At 36.6% G+C, this 20,369-nt stretch overlaps 1 protein-coding gene across 1 annotated transcript in view; it reads right to left on the reverse strand.

Moving 5' to 3' along the window:
* Appl1 (adaptor protein, phosphotyrosine interacting with PH domain and leucine zipper 1) overlaps positions 1–20,369 on the reverse strand; it is a 53,892-nt gene that overhangs the window by 30,493 nt on the left and 3,030 nt on the right. The window contains exons 2-12 of the mRNA XM_021203455.1: positions 16,833–16,931; positions 15,619–15,678; positions 14,768–14,839; positions 12,908–12,995; positions 11,405–11,446; positions 10,347–10,405; positions 6,871–7,017; positions 5,318–5,400; positions 4,440–4,598; positions 3,262–3,450; positions 824–866 (exon numbers count right to left, since the gene is read on the reverse strand). Coding sequence (XP_021059114.1) covers positions 824–866; positions 3,262–3,450; positions 4,440–4,598; positions 5,318–5,400; positions 6,871–7,017; positions 10,347–10,405; positions 11,405–11,446; positions 12,908–12,995; positions 14,768–14,839; positions 15,619–15,678; positions 16,833–16,931 — 1,041 coding nt within the window. The remainder of the gene's footprint in view (positions 1–823; positions 867–3,261; positions 3,451–4,439; positions 4,599–5,317; positions 5,401–6,870; positions 7,018–10,346; positions 10,406–11,404; positions 11,447–12,907; positions 12,996–14,767; positions 14,840–15,618; positions 15,679–16,832; positions 16,932–20,369) is intronic.

The raw sequence follows: 20,369 nt of genomic DNA on the forward strand, positions 1-20,369 counted from the left end.
TCTGTTGGTAAACCATGCAGAGAGCAGAAACATCTATGTCCTCAAAACCAAAACTATTCTTTCCCAAGAGAAATAAATACATGAAAGTCTCTAAGACTTTCCAACTCTGTCTTTTACTAATAAAACTATAATACTAATTAAAATGAAGCTTATTTCTAAAAATCATTTTGAAAGTATCAGTCTTAACAGCACCTTACCCTCCATATGTAGTGTACTAGGACTAACACTGGAGCCAAAACTGAAAGGCTTGTGAGGAAGAACAGACTCCCAAATCTTTGTTTTCCTGTGTTTCATTTTCCCCCTATTCTAAGCCTGCATTGCTTCCTCGTGTACCTCTGCGCCTCCATGTTCCAGCTGCACTAAGTAGCTCCCAAAGGTCGGTGAGAATGGAGAATAAACAAACTGCCAGCTCACAATACTATGCCTGCCAGAAGGTGACACTCAGACGGTCACTGCCAAATGTAACACTTTAAGACAGCACTGAAATGGTGCTAAGATTTCTCCAACTACACAAATCTGTTAGAAAACTAAGAATGCTACTTGAGAATAGATTAACTAGGGTTTCCCCAAACATTCTATTATAAATACACTACGTATTTATAATAGAAAAATAAAACAAAACCATAGAAAAGAAACAAAATAAGACTAATTTTAAATGTTGCTGAAGAAATTTACTTTATTACGAGCACTCAGTAGGCAGAAGCAGGTAGATTTCCAGCTGTGTCTACAGAGTGAGTTCCATAATAGCCAAGGCTACACAAATAGACACTGTCTCAAAAAAAAAAAAAAAAAAAAAAAAAAAACTTTATAAAAAAAAGTCTACCTCTTCATGGTCTTTTTTACTCTCCGCTTGCAAAATTGAAGATCTAGGAAGAAAACAAATGAAAAGTTTTAGCCTCAACTTTAAAGTTAAATAACAAACACAAGTACAAGTAATGTAAAGACTTCAGGGAAAGAAGACCAGGAGCAGCAGCAGGACTTCAGACTTACGCTCCAAGTGGCTATCTACAACCCAACATGCAAAGCAAATGGCAACGCCAGCTCTCAAAAGACAGAACGTAAAAGAAGAAAATGCACTTCAACTTACTAGCATTTCTATTGGTGATCTAACCAGAAAATATTAACTTCATTATTGATAGTTTCTCCCTTAAAAAGTTTAAATAAAAATTCTAACATATGAACCATCACAGAAATGTGGTATTTTAAGAGAAATACTTAATTTTACTAACTTTCTATCTTATCAGGAAAAATGGGAAACCATGCCAAGCATTAGCAAAAACTAAAAATACAAGAATGTAAATACTAGTAGTAACATGTTAGCAACCTGCTAATTGTGCTAACAGAAAACAGTAACTTTAATTAATACACAGCACTGACATTCATTGTATGTCTGTAGAAAGACTAGGAAAACAATCATGTGGCTAAGGTAAGTCAGCAAAACTATCTTTTATGAAGAAAGATACATATATATGACGGAAGAAAAAAATAACTTTCAGAGAACCCAGGAGTTTCTTCTTCTAAATAATAAATAAGGAAGTTCAAAGGTCAAAATCAATCTCCACTAACTTAAATAGCTATCATTAGGAAAATATTTAAACTATGTTGTATGGTTCTTGAAAGATTAGAATGGCTTTTTAAAAAAATATTTATTTTACTTTATGTAGGTGAGTTTTTGTGCACCACACTGTGCCCTTGGAGACCAAAAAATGGTGACAGATTGTCTGTAGCTGGAGCTACAGGGAGTTTTGATCCACTGGAGGTGGGTGTTCAGAACCAAGGCTGGATCCTCTGTAAGAATAGCAACTGTTCTTAACTGCTGAACTATTTCTTCACTCCTATAAAATGGTTTAAAAAAAATGGATATAGATCTATTTTATGTATGTAAAATATCCTTCAGTAATTCACAAAAAATGTACTTAGACCAGGAAAGGTAACACACAGTGCTAAATGACTTTGGAGGCTAAGGTAAAAAAGAATGGCACATTGAAGGCCAGACTAGACAACTTCTAAAAATGTGTCACAAGCCGGGTGGTGGTGGCGCACGCCTTTAATCCCAGCACTTGGGAGGCAGAGGCAGGCGGATTTCTGAGTTCAAGGCCAGCCTGGTCTACAGAGTGAGTTCCAGGACAGCCAGGACTACACAGAGAAACCCTGTCTCGAAAAACCAAAAAAATTAAAAAAAAAATAAAAATAAAAAAAAATAAAAATAATAAAAAAACTAGAAGGAATCCCAGCACTTGGGAGGCAGAGGCAGGCAGATTTCTGAGTTCGAGGCCAGCCTGGTCTACAGAGTGAGTTCCAGGACAGAGAAACTCTGTCTTGAAAACAAACAAACAAACAAACAAACTAGAAGGAAACAAATTGCTATAAATAATTTAACACAAAGGTAATAGAACTTTTTAAAGGGCATGATAAAAAATAATGGATTAAAAATAACCTAATCAGACATAACGGATTAACATTTCAAAAAAAGACTACTGTTAGAATCTACACATCACATATGGGCACATTGTGTATGTTAGATTTCTATTCCTCACAATAATTGACAGTACAACTCCTCGGCCTACATGTGATATATAGAAAAATGGAGCTCAGAGGATTTGTAAGTAACCTGTCCAAGAACACGGAGTAAGTAACAGCACATTCTGGCATCTAACTCCACTGTCTTCCTGGCTCTATGAAGTGACGACTCTCAAACATCAAGTCTCAGGCTTGGACCATTTGTTGGTTTTTTTTTTGTTTTTTGTTTTTGGTGGTTTTTCAAGACAGGGTTTCTCTGTGTAGCCCTGGCTGTCCTGGAACTCACTCTGTAGACCAGGCTGGCCTTGAACTCAGAAATCTGCCTGCCTCTGCCTCCCGAGTGCTGGGATTAAAGGCGTGCGCCACCACGCCCGGCACCATTTGTTGTTTTGTTAACTTCAAAGTCTTAAAAAAAATCATTAAAGCAGGCTGGAAAGATGGCTCAGTGGTTAGGAGAATGTAGGTTTAATTCCCAGAACCCACATGGCAGCTTACAACTGTCCATAACTCTAGTTCCAGAGGACCCAACACCCTCACACAGATACATGTAAAGGCAATACAAATCAAAAATATAATTTTTAAAGTCATTTAAGTCAGAAAAAATTTGAACTCATGTCTACTAAATTAGAAAGCAAATTACCTTAATTCATAGTAATTCTAAATGTCTGTATGAAATAAAAAGAATTATTAAGCATTTTATTTTAAAATGCATGTCTTATTTAGCAGCAGAAAAATACTAACTTTTTTCCATCAAAAGAAGTGATCTGAAAACAGTATCGTCTGTCTTCACAGTCCACAGCCATCACTGAACAGTTGTCTATGTCCATGGCTAGGCCTCCTGCCACATCTCCACGGGCTTGACTCATTAAGTTTCCACCCTGCGTGAAGTAAAACTGTCTATCCCAGGTAGATGACACCAAGCCTGTTTTACTAAAGAAAGTACATTGAAAATTTCAATAATGACACCTAAACAATAATCTGTCATTCGCAGACACAAGACACAGCATGTGAAAACAGAACAACTTGCAGAAAGGCACCAAGATGTCAAGAAGATGTATGACATTTTCAGACTCTGAGTGATTTTGTGCATGTTGACTCCCTGGTGTGAATGTTTGTAGTTTCAAAAACAAGGCTAGAAAATAAGTTTCAACTGTTACAATGATACATCAAAAATCCAAGTTACACTCAGTATTCAAGGAAGAAATTCCATTTTACTTCTAGGGTTAATCTACTTCACCATCACATCATCAAGTGAAGGCTAGGAATTTAACTCGATGGGACTGTGTGTGCCTAGGATGATCAAGGGTCTGAGTTCCAACCCAGCACTGAAAATTGATGAGAATAAAAAGAGGGCAAGGGGAAGCATGGCACATTTTCAAATGAAAACTCAATGTGTACTTGATATAAGCACATATTTAAGTATTAATATTTAGTAACATGATAGGCTTAGATTCAAATCAGTCTATCCCTTTTATAAATTCAAATTAATTCAATAAACATGAAGGTAGGATTTTTAAAGTTCTTCATGTACCTCCATGTGTCAACAGCTTATATAAACACACACCACTAAAATGTTGCCTTGGGTTGCCAGGATGTCATAATGTTTAAAGGCACTTCCTGCTAAGCCTGGTGATTTCAATTCTATCCCAAACACCCTCATGGGGGAAAGAGAGGCCAACTCCAGCAAGCTGTCCACTCACATCCACTCCTAAACTATGCTATAGCATGTATACACACAAAATAAAAATGTACACACACACACACACACACACACACAAATAAATACATACATAAAGTGGATGTTTCAAAAGGTGTCAACCTTCAGTAAAACCAAAAAAATCCAGCAAAGAGTATTAATTATAAATTATATTAATTTGCTATTACAAGGTGTAATATGAAAATAACAATAGTTCTCTTACTTCCTAGCATTTAGGTATCCAGCTTTTCGGGTTAAATTTCGATTGATGGGAAACTTGGTGGGATCTGGGTCAGGCAGATATAAAGGGTCACTGGCTACCTCCAAGTCTTCTATTGTCTGCTGCATGGTCTCTACATCACCATCCATTTCTCTTCGAACACTAATACAGAGAACAGATTAGTTACTACTAGTCACAACTAACAAATAATGTCTTATCAATCCTATTTGCCCAAATATTTAATTTTTTAAAGAAGCAATTATAGGATGGTGAAAGTAACAAAATCATTTTAAACAATTTTTAAAACTTTATTTTGGGAACAATGACAAATTTGAACACTAATAAAGTAACCAGATACCCAACTATAGATTAATTTTCAAACTTCTCTGTGGTATAGCACTGACCTGTGTTCAAGCACTGCAAAAAATAAAATGAAAAATCCTAAATTTCATCTTTCTCCTTGCCTCAGATTAACAGCACTGCTACTCACACATCAAAGGTGATTGGAACTGCTTTCTCTCTCTAAACACTAGAGCGTAGAAAAGAGGATTTGCTTAGTAATTTTCCAAGCAATGTTTACAAATGAAATTTTAAAGAAAAATTTACTTATGGATAATTACTGTTATGTATTTATATCATTCAGACACGAAAGCTAGCTTTCTATCATTAAAACTGTCATCAAATTTCAATGTTATGAAAGCCAGAGCCTACATTCTAGAGAAAAGATAGTAGAAATTTCCCAATTTAGCAATAAAGCTGAGAAATACACTCCACAACAGAAAAACTAACCGTTAGGAAATTAAGTTCTAAATATTTAAATTATGGTAGTTAGCTATTAACTTACTGACATAATTTCATTTTAGTGAAAACACAATACTTACTTCTGTACACTTGTTCCAATATTAGCTAAGAATTCTTCTAGTTGTCCATTGAGATTTTCAGAACCCATCTTAAAGAAACTTATCTGAGGTGGAAGAAGAGCAAAAGGTTGTATAACACAAATATACCCACAAAAAACATTTAGAGAAAATCACATCAACAATTTCTAGGATAGAATTACATACAAATGATAGTGGGTTGTTGAATTTGTTAATAACAGGTTGAAGTTTACGATATCTACCAGACACAAAGCCACTAAAGAAAGGAGAATTCAATTCCACTATACATCCTTTCACATATTTTAGGCTCTCTGCTGTTGTTATTTGACATAAAGTCTTACTTGTAATCCAAGGTGACCTCAAATATTTCCGACCTTAGGCTACCATAACTAGTTAATAAATAAGTACTCTTACGCTTATTTGAAAGGATATTCAAATATCTTGGTTTTTAAGGAATATATTTCCCAAAACTCAATTTTCTAGCCTCTTTCTTAATGTGTACCGTTTGGGGCATCTGAATACTTTATTTTATGCAAATGGGTGTTCCTCATGTATGTGACAAGTGCCCTTAGAGGTCAGATTCCCCACCAGAGAGATGCTAGAAGTGAAGTTAACCACTGACACATCTCTCCAGACCCCTCATCTAGTATTTTTCACTCAGGAAGTATGCGAGGAACATAGGACAAATGCAAAACTGCTCATTCTTTTTCCTTTGTTTGTTTGTTTGTTTTTCAAAACAGTTTTCTGGCTGTCCTAGAACTAACTCTCTTTGTAGACCAGGCTGGTCTTGAACTCACGATATCTACCTGCCTCTGCCTCCCAAGTGCTGAGATTAAAGCTGTCCACCACCACGTCTGGTTCAAACTTGCCCAGTCTTTCTCAGGCTTAAAATGAAAAGAAGCTCCAGCGATTAAATTCACCTAGCTTTCTGCTCCCTCTCTTCAACTAAAGTGGGGAAAGTCTTTTTTTTTTTTTTTTTTTTTTAAAGATTTATTGCCAGGCAGTGGTGGCGCACTCCTTTAATCCCAGCAATCAGGGGGGCAGGCGGATTTCTGAGTTCGAGGCCAGTCTGGTCTACAGAGTGAGTTCCAGGACAGCCAGGACTACACAGAGAAACCCTGTCTCGAAAAACCAAACCAAACCAAAACCAAACAAAATTTATTTATTATATATAAGTACACTGTCTTCAGACACACCAGGAAGAGGGTGTCAGATCTCATTACAGGTGGTTGTGAGCCACCATGCGGTTGCTGGGTNTTGAACTCAGGACCTTCAGAAGAGCAGTTAGTGCTCTTATCTGCTGAGCCATCTCACCAGCCCTGGGAAAATCTTAATACAATGCATTTCCATTTATTTAAAACATTTTAGATCTTCATTTGCAAGAAAAATCATTTGCCCAATCTTCTTAAAATAAGACACTCATGAGAGTCTTTAAAATTACTTTTAAAACCACAATACAAATCTACTGACAACAGTTTGTTATATCCTTGTAGTTAAAACAAAAATCAAGCTTAATACAAGGCTTTTAGGACAGATATAATCCAAACCATATTTACCTGAGCCTGCATGTATCCAAGTAGAGGTTCTAACAAAGCTATTTTCTTCTTGTACTGAAGAGTATTTAGTGCACAAAAATAATGCATCATGGTCTGGTGTTGTTTTTTCCTGGAAGTATATACATCCTCTGTTACTTCATATTTTACCTTTGAATGAAAAGAGTAAAGTATTATTTAATTTTGAATTCTCTTCAGTAGAAGCTGTGAGAAGAGTCTTCCAAGGAAAATGGACTCTCAATAATTACTGAACATAGCCTTCCTGTTTCCTACTCTAGTGGAAGTCCATTAACACACAAGGTAAACTCATTCTTCTGTATACCAACCAAAACACATATCTGCATGCAACTGTAAATGTAAACATGTGTACTAAACAGGATAGAGAGTCCACCATATGGATTATTATTTAGCCAGTAATGTCTGATCTGAATCAGCTCGTACCACAAATTTTCTCCTCTTGGTTTTCTCCTTACCACTCTTTTTTTATATCTGTTTATTTTTCTGGACTCACACTTAAAATACATATGCTCTCCTGAGTTATTTCACTCAAACAAATTTTTGTTGAGCATTTACAGAGCCATTTACAGTATGTATTACTGTATTACAGCCATTTACAGTATGTATTAGGCTCTTTGCCTTCTTTCCTTTGAATACCTATCAAGTTTTGACACTATCCAATGCACCAGTGATTTGGTGGTGTAAATTTTTATCTCCTCCCTGGCACTCCCTGTTCCAAGTACCAGAGGAAGGATGGGTTCTTTTATACAAAAGTACAAGTGTTTATATGCACTGGAAATGCACAAAATTGAAAATGGCTTCTCCCTTAAAACAGCTGTCCTCCCTTATTGTCTCTTTCTTCTCTCTAGGAAATGTCAATTTGGATTTCACTTCCTATTATAGGATTTCTCTCTTTCAAAGCAGGGCTAGGATGTGAGTCTCAGTGCTTGCCTATAGTTCACAAGGTCCTAGTGAGAGATAAAGAAAAATTCACCAAACTATTCTTTCTTGCCTCTGAATAACAATCTTCATCATGACTATGCAAATAAGTCTCTTATTTTCCACTGGAATCTCTTTAGTACTATCCCTTTCACATTTTTATTGCTGCTTTAGCTATACAACATAACTGTATGATATTACTTACTCATTTGGAATCCTTTATGACTATTCACTTTCTAACAAAAATTTCAAGGCTGTAAATACAGCAATTTGGCTCCAAACTATTCCTTGTAAGACTTTAACAAAGGGGATTGTTAGTCTATTTTAAGACAGTATCTCATTCTGTACGCCAGGTTAGCCTCGCACTCCAGTGTGGCCTCAAAGTTTCAGTGATCCTCCTTCTTTTGCCCCCCAAGTGCTAGGATCACACATGAGAGCCACACCATCCAGCCCCCAACTACTTTGTTATTTCTGCCACCTCTTTCAAACCCATCCACTGAGAGGGAATCATTTCCTCCCATCATATAGTGATAGAATTTAGTGAAACTTGCTTAAACTGCTGCTCTACATTCACTAATTTCATTGTCACAACTATTGCTTTGTGGGTTCTTGTTTTGCACAGAGAATAAAGGCATGAAACCAAGAAACTAGTACATCACTTCAAATAAAGAAAGAGCAAGCCTCAGATATGTCCCCCAAATCTTACTCCAAAGCCAGTACTCTAAGCCTTCATAGTCTCCAAACTCCAGAAGCATGCTTCTGCAGAGAGACTGTTCTGGTGTGGGGGATTTTTGTTGTTCAGTTTGAGGCTTTCTTTATCCCTAAGGAAAGTCCTTTTCAATCCCCAAAGTGTTGTCTACTTATCGTCAACACATGGGTCACCTCCTAAAGTACAAACTTTTCCAACTCACCAATAAGGCTCTATCTGTACTCTTTTTAGCAAAATCTCTATTAGTGCATTTAACTCATGTTACTGCACAGTCTCCTCCTCCTTGTACACTGGAACACATTCACACTAAACCTGCAATGAACATGAGAGCAAGAGTGATACCTAGTCACATTGTTCCCTAAGGCATCCAATGTACTGCTTAATAAATAGATGCTCAATAATTTTTCTAATTAAAAAAAAAAGAATGCTTTTTAAAATACTTGGAATAGCCAAAAGCAATATAAAATATGCCAAATTTTATAACCTAGATCCTTAAGTACCTCTCCAAGGTAAAATGACTAATGTAAATCTCAAACTGTGTATGTTTATTGGTTACTTGTGAACTAAAATTAGAAACGGAAAGCAGGCTGGAGGAATGATCACTGTGAGAATCATTTCCTTTGTTGCCACAGTGGCTGCTGCACAGCAAATCCTACTCAGTTGTCAATTTCATAAGTAGTCACTGTGTCTACCAGCAGCTATGACCATGGCTGCAAATACCAAGTCCTGCACAGAGATCACTTCATTTGCAAGCATTAGTATAAGCTGTATATCAAGACTTGAATCTCCCAGAACTTGTAAATATTCTCTTCTTTAATCTTTAAACATATTAATCCTCAAACATTATATAGTATTTCTGGGTTCCATTATTTGAAGAAATATCAAGACATAAATGTTCCCTTTAAATAGAGAAAGACTTATAACAGAATTTCATTGAGTTCCATGTGTGACATTAACTGAAGTATGTATGTGACTCACTTTTATCTGTTTTAACCATGATTTTTAATAAGTTTCCAACACAGTGTTACAGAATTAAGGTTATCTTTTCCTTACTCAAACTACCATGAATACCTATTTAAACACTCATATTCATACTTTCATATAACTAAATACAAAACTGAATTATTCTCTTTTGTGTATTTTTTTTCTATTTGAGATTATAATTGCAGCATTTCTCCTCCTCCTCCCCTAAGCCTTCCGATATACCTATCCTGCTCTCTTTGCAGTTCATGCCCTCTTTTTTCATTCATTGTTACTACATATGTGTTTATTGCACATGGTATTTCTGAACACACATGTGGTCGGACTATAACAGAACATAAGCAGTATTATCAAAATACAAAACAAAAACAGTTTTATATACTGGGAATCAGGATACTTTTAAAAGTTATGCTTAATTATACTATCAACTACTGGAAAAAGAAAAGCATTTTGTTTAAAGAAACTAATTACCAGAAATTATTTAAACATCTATGAAAAAATATGAGAGTAAAACCACAATGATTTGTTGGCTCTATTTTTAAATAGGAAAAACTAAATCACCTAATGAAATGGTCATTAACTTTGATATTGAAAGAATGTGTAGAGGCTAGAACAATAATAGCTCAGCAGTTAAGCATACTCACAGCTCTTTCAGAGAATTCAGGTTCAACTCCTAGCACCTACATAATAAGTTGGCTCACAGTCATCTGTAACTCCAGTTCCAGGAGATCTGACTCCCTCTTCTTGCCTCCCCTGATACTTAACATACACAGTACACTGATACACATTCAGGCAAAACATCTATCTATATTAAAAATACTTTAAAAAGGTTTTTAAGAGGATATACACATACCTTGTCATTTTCTCTCTTTTTTGACAACCGGCTATACCTATTAATTGCGGCATCATGATCTGGAAAACAGAAATGAGTATTACTAACAGTACAACAGTACTTGGCAAGACTACATCTATCCTAGAGCTAGGTAAGAATTCTCTACTACATGATCACTATGTTCAAATTCTCCCCATAACCTAGTTTCCCTTAATTATGTAACTATGTACAAACTGATAGAAAATACTAACTTACAAAGAAACTATAATCTATTAAAAGTGCCTGCTCATCTCTGGAGGGAAATGGAGGAGTGGTAGATCTGGGAAAGAGGGGTGGTAGTGGAAGAACTGGGAGGTAGGGGGAGGGGAGGGTACAGTAAGGATGTATTGTATGAGAGAGAAAAATAAAAAGAGAAGTGGAAAAAATTTCTTTTTGGTTTTTTAAGACAGGGTTTCTCTGTCCTGGAACTTGCCCTGTAGACCAGGTTGGCTTTAAACTCTTAGAGATGTACTTGCTTCTGCCTTCCATGTTCTGAGATTAAAGGAAAAAAAAAATTTTTTTTTTTTTTTTGGTTTTTCAAGACAGGGTTTCTCTGTGTAGCCCTGGGTGTCCTGGAACTCACTTTGTAGACCAGGCTGGCCTCAAACTCAGAAATCCACCTGCCTCTGCCTCCCAAATGCTGGGATTAAAAGCGTGCGCCAAAACTCTTTTAAAAAAAGAATAGAAGGAAAAAACAAGGCTGAGGCTAAGGATCTATCTCAGTGGTAGAGCACTTGCCTAGCATGCACAAGGCCCTGGTTTCAAGACCTGACACAGAAGAAGAAAAGATGAAAGGAAAAGAAAAAGGATAAAAGAACATTGGAATATTTAGAAAATAAGTAAAATATTTTTAACTTATTTAGGCATTATGAAGATAGTAAATTATAAAACTAATTTAACATTTAATATAATAAAACAATTTTTAAAAACTATATGCACAGCATTACCATTGATTTGCATAATGTTATCTTAACCATTTAATTAAGCTAATTTTTAAAAATTATTACACAAAAACCATGTATAACATAACCAGAGCTTACCATTACTAGCAATTTGAAATACCTCTTTTAGTGTCAATATTTCTGAAAAAGTTCAAAAATAATTTCAGTTTAGCATATTTATGAAATATTTTAATCTATTTATAAGGCAAATTGTACCACTTAAATCACAACTAAAACTTAAGAATTCATATTACTGTATTTGAGGTGAAAAAGTTACTGTTTCAGCTAATCTGCATTTAAAATAATTAGCAATACACTACCAGAAAATCTACTTATAACAATTCTGAGGCAAAACAAATATTAAAATGTACTTTAAATGCTAAGATATGTAAATACTGACAATACTAGAATCTAACATATTAATCCATTTTTATATATGAGTAATAATTTTAAATATTGTGTAAAAAAGAGTATGCCATTCAGTCTCCTTAGAGAATTCTTGTTCTACCTTGAAACTAGCCAGTCTTAAAAACTATTTCAATTAGCTCCACCTCTAAAAGATATTTGTCTTTAATTTGCTTGACTTTTTTTCTATCTACTTTGAGTTTATAAATTATAAAAAGAACCAGATCTATAAAACAGTCATTTGCTCACCTTAAGGGACAAAAGTACCTAACAATTAACACATCCACTAACTAGTACAGGTGTTACAGGTATTAGAGGAGCCCATGCCCAGCTCCCCCAGCCTATCTGGATAGGAACCTCTACTCTGTGCCACTATCATCTTTCTTTATTCCCTCACTGGATTCTCACAACTTCTTAGTGTTCTAGGTACCAAATCCATTCTAGTCTGACCTCTGAAAACAAAAGGACCAAGTCTCTCTATCCTCAGAATCCACTGGCTTCTTTTGCTCATATACTCACGTCCAACATCTTTACCACGCTTTAGTTTCATCTCATCTACTTTTACATTCATCTCTTGCCTTGCTTCAGCACATCCAGCACTGGATTTTTTTTTTTAAGATTAATGTATTTTATGTATGTGAGTATATCATCACTGTCCTCAGGCACATCAGAAGAGGGATCTCCATTACAGATGATTGTGAGCCACCATGTGGTTGCTGGGGATTGAACTCAGGACCTCTGGAAGAGCAGTCAGTGTTCTTAACCACTGAGCCATCTCTCCAGCCTAGATTTTGAATTATTCTCAAAACAAGTGATATTTTTCTACAGCCTACACCTTTGTGCAGTCTATCCTCCCTAACAGAAGAACTGCTTTCTCTTAACTTATTTCTCTGCATTGTTCAATCCTCATGTCATGTCTTTGGTGAAGTCATTCTGATCACTTCCTTTGAGCTCCCACAGCACTTCACTCTCTAATTATGAAATACTGTCATAGTGTGAACCCATATCCGCTTAGAGGAAAGGACATCATTATTTGTTAGGAACTAGTTCAGTATCTATCAAGCACTTTCCTAAGTGTTTAGTACCTGCTTAAAGTAAAAGTGGTATGTTGTGGTCAGAACTGGTTTAAATATGAAATAAAATGGACTGCACCAGCACTGATAGTTGATAAAATAAACATAAGGTTGGCTTCAATACCTTTCAGATCTCTTTCTTTAAACTGGGAAATGGGGAACATCATGGCATCAGCAAGTTGAGTTGAAAGTACTGCATGACAAGAACTAAGCTAGTAAAAAAAGAAAGAGCAAAAAGACCAAATAACTAAAAGATGACACAACTGATAAATGTCTATACATAGCTATTTACCAATGTTATAGAAATCAGAATCTAGTCTTTTAAAAGGCTAAATGTATATAGCCTGATATATCTTATATATGGAAACTCAAAACTATATAGCATAATACAAAATATTATATGGCTAAAATTTTGTTTCATTTTTGTTTTGTTTTGTGACACAGTCTTTCTACATAGTCCTAATAGTCCCAGGACTCACTATGTAGACCAGGCTGGCCTCAATCTCAGAGGCCTCTGCCTCCTGAGTCTGGGATTAAAGGTGTGTGCCACCATGCCCAGACTAAAACTTTTAAAAGAAAACTTAGGATGATCCTTTATTTGACAACAATTTCTCAGACATAACACCAAAAACACAAACAACAAAATAAACTGTCAAATGACCTCTATTAAAATAAAATTGTGCATCAGAAGATAAAGAAAGATGGCAAACAGAATGAGAAAGCATTTGCCAACAACATCTCAGAAGAAACCCGCATCTAGGTAACAAACTCATACAACTTAATAATAAACAACAAATAGCCCAACTTAGGAATGGGCAAAGGGTCTGAACAGATACTTCCTCAAAGACTACAAAATGGCTGATGATCACATGAAAAAAAAGCTCAATATCGTATTAGGTATCCAAAAGCTGCAAGTCAAAATGACAATGAGATGCCACTTCACTTCCATTAAATAGTTATCATTTTAAAAATGAAATACTTGCTAGCAAAGATAAAGAAAAAAACAGAACTCTCCTATACTGCTCACAGATCACACAAAAAAATCTGGTGATTCCACAAAAAGTTAAACATAAAATTATTATAAAAACAAGCAAACCCACTCCTGAGTATATACCAGGAAAGAACTAAAAGCCAGTGTTTAAAAGATTAAACTTTTATATTGCTAAACTTTTATGTTGATGTATATGTATCTGAATGGTCATAACTAAAAGGTAAAAACAACAGAACTCCCACAAGTGGATAAGCAAAATGAATACAATGAAATTTTAATTCAACAACAAAACTGGCACTGTAAACATATTCAAAATGAAAGAAGACACACCTCAAATTACATAGATTAATTTATATAAAATAGCCAAAGAGGCAAATCTATAAAGACAAAAAGCAAAATGTAATCATTGCCAAGAACTTGGATAGATCCAGGGAATGTGATAGATAAAAGGGAAAAAAGACTTCTTCTAAGGTGATAAAAATGTTCTTGACCTAAATAACTATGATGGTTGTACAGCACTGTGAATGTTAAATCCATTTAAAAAGCAGAAAATATTCCATTTCCTATAAGCATTTGATAGGGGTCAGACCCCATTATTCACACAGGATAGTCAAGTACTCTACCATTAAGCTATATATCTGACCCAGTATCATTACTTATACTGATAGCCTATGATAATATTCTGCTATAATGAGTTATTAAGATATTAGAAAAAGTGAGGCTAGGTTATAGCTCAGTGGTAGAGGACTTATCTAGTACATGTGAGGCCCTGCATTGGATCCCATGTATGACAAAGGTATGTATATGAGAATAAACTCACACATGCACACACATACACACACTCTCACATACATGTATAACACATTCACATAAACATAGACATATACACAATAAATAAAATGTAATAAAAAGTTTTATAGTTTCTAGTAGAAAGCTGAATAACTTGTATACATTAGTTATAAAACCACCTATTCAAACAAGATCAAAACTTACCTCATCTATGACCTTGGAAAACTGCTGCAAAGTAGAGCTCATAACTTCATCGTCACCCCCCAAAGGAAAACGCTAACAAGTGAGAAATACAGATGAGATAAATGTTCAATGCTCTGTTTTTTTCTGAGTAAACAATTTATACTTCCAAATAACTTTAGAAACTTGTTTTTTAACATTCTCCAAAAATACCCTTTTAATAAAATAATCTTCATAATTAATAAACACTGTTTAAAATATCTGTAATCAACGAACATGATATACTGGAATGTTCTTAATAAAAGAAGTTCAAATATTTAGCTTTATAAGCTTAGGTTCCACCAACAACTAACAGCATTAGTTGAACAAAGCTAAGAGACTTTGTTAGTAAACAAGGAGAAATCTGGCAGGTAGTAGTGGTGCCAGCCTTTAATCCCTGCACTCAGGAGGCAGAGGCAGGCAGGATTTCTGAATTTGAGCCCAGCCTGGTTGGTCTATAGAGTGAGTTCCAGAACACCCAGGGCTACACACAGAAACCTTGTCTCAAAACATAATTTTTTTAAAAAAAAAAAAAAAAGGAGAAATCTGGAAAAGCAGATGACAACTTTTGTTCTAACATTAAGTCACTAACAACAAGGACTTAGTGAAATTTCAGTGGCATACTTTGTAACCTCAGGAAGTGCTGAGAGGCCTTGCACAGTGGTGAGTGCCTGGCGCGCCAGCACTCTCCTGAGCATGAGAACAGCCTAGGCTCCATGCTGAGATCCTTCCTCTAAAACACTAAGATAAAAAAATCTGGATGAAAGTTTAGCTACACATACACTGTGTGGTTACATATGTTAAATCATGCTTTAAAACACTGGTAGTATCTGTACCTGTTTTTCATATTCTTTCAAAAGTTTCGAAGTCAGGTGTGTTGCTGCACTCAGTTCATTCTAAGGAAAAAGATCAGGATTCAAATTAGCACAATATTACAGATTGAGAAAATATTTTATTTGATGCTATCTAGGCCACCTTCATTTATTATACCACCATAACCAGCTTCAGATATGTGTTTTTTACCTGATTTTTGTTTTGAGGGTCTCTGCTAATGAAAACTAAATATTAAATATATTTAAAGCTAGAAGTGAACAGTACTTTTTTGTCAACGAAATTTGCAGTCTATATGAATGAATGATTATTCTTCAATCTAGAGAACATGAGCATTCAATAACATCACAATGTGTTTAACAGAGAACATAAGCAACAAAGTCAGATGAAAGGTATTTTGATTAATTCAGGGTTTTTATCAGTCATAATATAATAAAATAATGCTTCATTTATTAACTGAACATCTTGGCTAGAATAAAGTCTTATAAGACCTATCACAATGGAGGATAAAAACAACTATCATAACAATAGGTAGGAATAGAAGAAAAACAAAATTGATACACTTAACTAATTCCAAATAAAGTACATCAATAGAACACAGTCTGCTGTTAAAGCTGATAAATTATACAAACACAGGCTCAAATTTTGTGTCTATTCTGCAAGAAAAATTAATCATAGCCTTCTATTCACTAGAGGTTTACTACTTTGAAATCCTTTACTCAAACAACAAAAACAGGGGTTCCTTAAAGTTAAAAGCATGATTAAGGAAAATAGAATAGTATGAGGTTTTCAGTCAACTCACTATCAGTGAGTTCCAATAAGTAATCTCTTGGGCTGGAGAGATGGCTCAGCAGTTAAGAGCAATTACTGCTCTCCAGAGGTCCTGAGCTCAGTTCTCACAACCATCTGTAATGGGATCTGATTCCTTCTTCTGGTGTGTTTAAAAACAGCTACAGCTACTCATATACATTAAAATTAATAATAATAAAGCTCTTATGTTTGAAGAGATGAGACAGATGCTTCAATCTTGTCATTTTTAGTACAAATCTAACAGAAAAGTTCCATAATATACTTAAGTGTTCATTCATCCTTTCAACAGATACTACTCTGGGCCTAAGAAGAAGTAAGGTGTGTAGCAATAAATCAAGAAGACACTACCTCTGCCCTCAAGTGCTGAGAGATTCTCTTTTAAGCAGTATTGTTAGCCTTTAGTTCTTACCTGTGCATCATAAATCCGATGCATAGCTTGATACAATTGGTTCATATAATTTGAAATAGCAGTAGCATCTTCTTCAAATACACCCAGTAAAGACCTTGTCTGTAAAAAAAAAAAAAATTACATAAATTAGTATATAAATCAACTGGTGAAACATTTTTTTCTAAAAGCAGTAAAATACTAGAACTCTAGTAATTCTGACTTTTCATCTATTTAAACTCTTTTGGTAGCAATGTCAAGAACTCAAAGGGTATATTCTGTTTCATTTCATTAAAGAAAGAGGGTTGCACACACCCTTCATCCCAGCACTTGGGTGGCAGAGGCAGGAGGATCTCTGTGAGTTTGGGGCCAGCCTGGTCTACAAGTGAGTTCTAGGATAGCCAGGGCTACACAGAAACACTGCCTCAAAAAACAAAACAAAGTAGTAGTACAAGCAAGGATAGCAAAGGTGTGTTGTGGATAGTCAGGGTGCTATTTGTAGTTTGATGCTAATTCTGCTTGGGCAGGAGGGGGCTGCAGGTGAGGAGTGAATCACACAGGTCACTTCTTGTGAACCTTCTCCCCACCTAACTTGTAAAATAAAGGTTGGAGCCGGTGACTGGGCAGTGGAAGGGAAGGTGGAGCTGAAAAGTTTGGTGGAGGAGGAGAGGGGAAAGAGAGGACAGAAAAGGAGGAGAAAGAAGAAGAAAAAGAGGAGGAAGAGGAGGAGGAGGAAGGAAGATGGAACAGAAGTACATGGCCTGGAGAAACCGCAAGTTATAAGGGATCTCATAGCTAGGGAATGGAGTAGTGTAGTGGTAGATCTGCCCAGTCTAGGTGCGCAGTTTATATTCATATTAATTGAGTTGTGTTTTCTTTGCCTGGGCTTATTTGGGTTGGAGATTTGATGCAACAAATGTATGCTGCAATTAAACCTAAAAGCAGGAGCAATGCATGAAGGCCATATTAAAAAAAAAAAAAAAAAAAAAGCAGAGAACAATTGAAGCTCAAAATCCAAAGGATGACTCTTATCTCCCCCAACTCCAACACACACATATAGTTTGTTCATTTTAAGATAGGGTTGCCGGGCGGTGGTGGCGCACACCTTTGATCCCAGCACTTGGGAGGCAGAGGCAGATGGATTTCTGAGTTTGAGGTCAGTCTGGTCTACAGTGAGTTCTAGGACAGCCAGGGCTACACAAAGAAACCATGTCTGAGGGGTGGGGGTGGGGGGATTAGGGTCAAGCTGGCCTCAACCTCATGGTGATCCTTCTGCTTCAGCCTCTGAGATGCTAAGACTACAGATGTAAGCCACTACAAGCTTAGACAGACTTTATATTTTTATTCACTAACTTATTCAAAGGAGTAACTTAAGCAATTAGGTGTGTGGAGTATGGAACAAGACCTTCTGTGACATATGAAGTCCAGAGTCTCTGTACTCTACTTCTCCAAGACTTGCTTTCCCTCGTAGCATCTTGCCTCAGCCTCTTGGTAGCCAGATGTAACAAACTCTTCTTCACTCTCCTACTCCCTCTCTCCCAAGTGCTATTTTAAAACATTAAAAAAGGGGGAGGAAAGCCAAGTGTGGTGGTGCATGTTGCTAATCCCAGCACTCAAGAGACATCTAGAGGCAAGTGGACTTCTGGGTACAAAGCCAACTTGGTCCACAGAGCAAGTTCCAGGAAAGCCATGGCTCCGGGGCAAAAAAAAGGTAATAATAATATTTAATATATTAATAAGATTCACTGTTAATTAATTATCAAGATTCACTGTGATTCCTATTTTCAAAACAATACAGACAAGGCATGTCCTAGTAGAAGCTTAATTTTTTTTCTCCTTCAGATATTTTGCCAGACTGGTGTGTTTGGAGTATATAACTTTAAATACCCTTATGTTAGATTAGTTAGGTTTAGACTGTGCAAACATTATTGTGGGGGGAAAAAAACTTTAAAAAAAAAATGGGTGACTCTAACTGAAACTCTTAGCAGCTGGGGATATAGAGACTGTAGCCAGGTGAGACTTGCAGTAGAGGCAGGGGGATACCAACTCACCCACAAAATCTCTGACCCAAAAATATACAAAAAAAATATTCAGGAATATAGATGGAACAGAGAATGAGGGAATAGCCAACCAACGACTGACTTAATTTGAGACCCATCCCTTGAGGGTGAGACAACCCCTGACACTATTAATGATACTCTGTTATGTCTGCAGACAGGAGTTTAACATAACTGTCTCTTGATCAAACACTGGGCAGAGTTCAGGGATTGTTGTGGAAGAATGGGGACTAGGTCAAGGACTCCACAAAATAACACAGAAGATCTACAGAGTCAACTAACCTGGGCCCATAGGGGCTCACAGAGACCGAAGCACCAACCAAAGACCATTCAGGGACTGGACCTAGGTCCCCTACTTTTGTAGCAGATGTGCAGCTTGGTCTTCATGTGGGTCCCCTAACAACTGACAGGAGGGCTACCTCTTACTCTGTTGCCTGTCTTTGGATCCCCCTCCCCTAGCTGGACTGCTTTGTCAGACCTCAGAAAGAGAGGATGGGCTTAGTCCTGCTGAGACTTGATGTGCCAGGGCAGGTTAGTACCCATGGGGGAACTTCCCCTTCTCTGAGGAGAAGAGAAGGGGGTATTGGGAGGAGGGGGTCTGTGAAGGAGAGACTAGAAGGAGAAGGGGGTGGGGGTGGGGAAATGCTGCAATCAGGACATTAAGTGAATAAATAAATTAATGAACAACAACAACAAAAGAACCAGAGAACCACGCAGTGGTGGTGCATGCCTTTAATCCTAGCATTCATTCGAGGTAGGGAGATCTCCAAGTTCTAAGTCACACTGGTCTACAGAAAGAGTTCCAGGATAGCCAGGGATACACAGAGAAACCCTGTCTCCAACAAACAAGCAAACAAGCCAGCCATATAGCTGAATTCAAGCCCCAACAGTAACAAAAGAATCTTAAAAAGGTAAGTACAATTCAGGATCTTCCATGTCTTCCAAGCTCTAAACTTCTTTCCTCACCAAGTAGTAAGCCACTGTGTTGGGACTGGAGGAGTTACAGTCCTAGCAATCCCATCTACGTAACTGCTAGGCCGGGGTTCTACCACTGATCTACATCCTCAGTCCAATGGGTCACCTTGATTAGGACTGAAAGATCTAATTAAAAAAATAAATAAATAAAAGCACATTAGGAGCTTCAGAGTTTTTCATATTCTTGGTTATTCTTATTCGATTATTTTCTTGATAAACTGAGATAAAAATATATACACAGAAGCATTAATCGCAGCCCTATTTATGGGAAAAACTCTCCGAGTACAACAATGGGAGCTGGAAGATGCTGGATAAGGAGAACAGTTGCAACTATTCTGGAGGCTGAGGCAGGGGGATCTCTCAAGCTATCCTGAGCAACACACGATTTTCCTCTCAAAACAAAATAAAGATCCTTTTTAAAGACATGGAAGTGGCCGGGCATGGTGGCGCATGCCTTTAATCCCAGCACTCGGGAGGCAGAGGCAGGCGGATTTCTGAGTTCGAGGCCAGCCTGGTCTACAGAGTGAGT

This window comes from Mus pahari, chromosome 8 (genome assembly GCF_900095145.1).
Source record: "Mus pahari chromosome 8, PAHARI_EIJ_v1.1, whole genome shotgun sequence".
Classification (NCBI taxonomy): domain Eukaryota; kingdom Metazoa; phylum Chordata; class Mammalia; order Rodentia; family Muridae; genus Mus; species Mus pahari.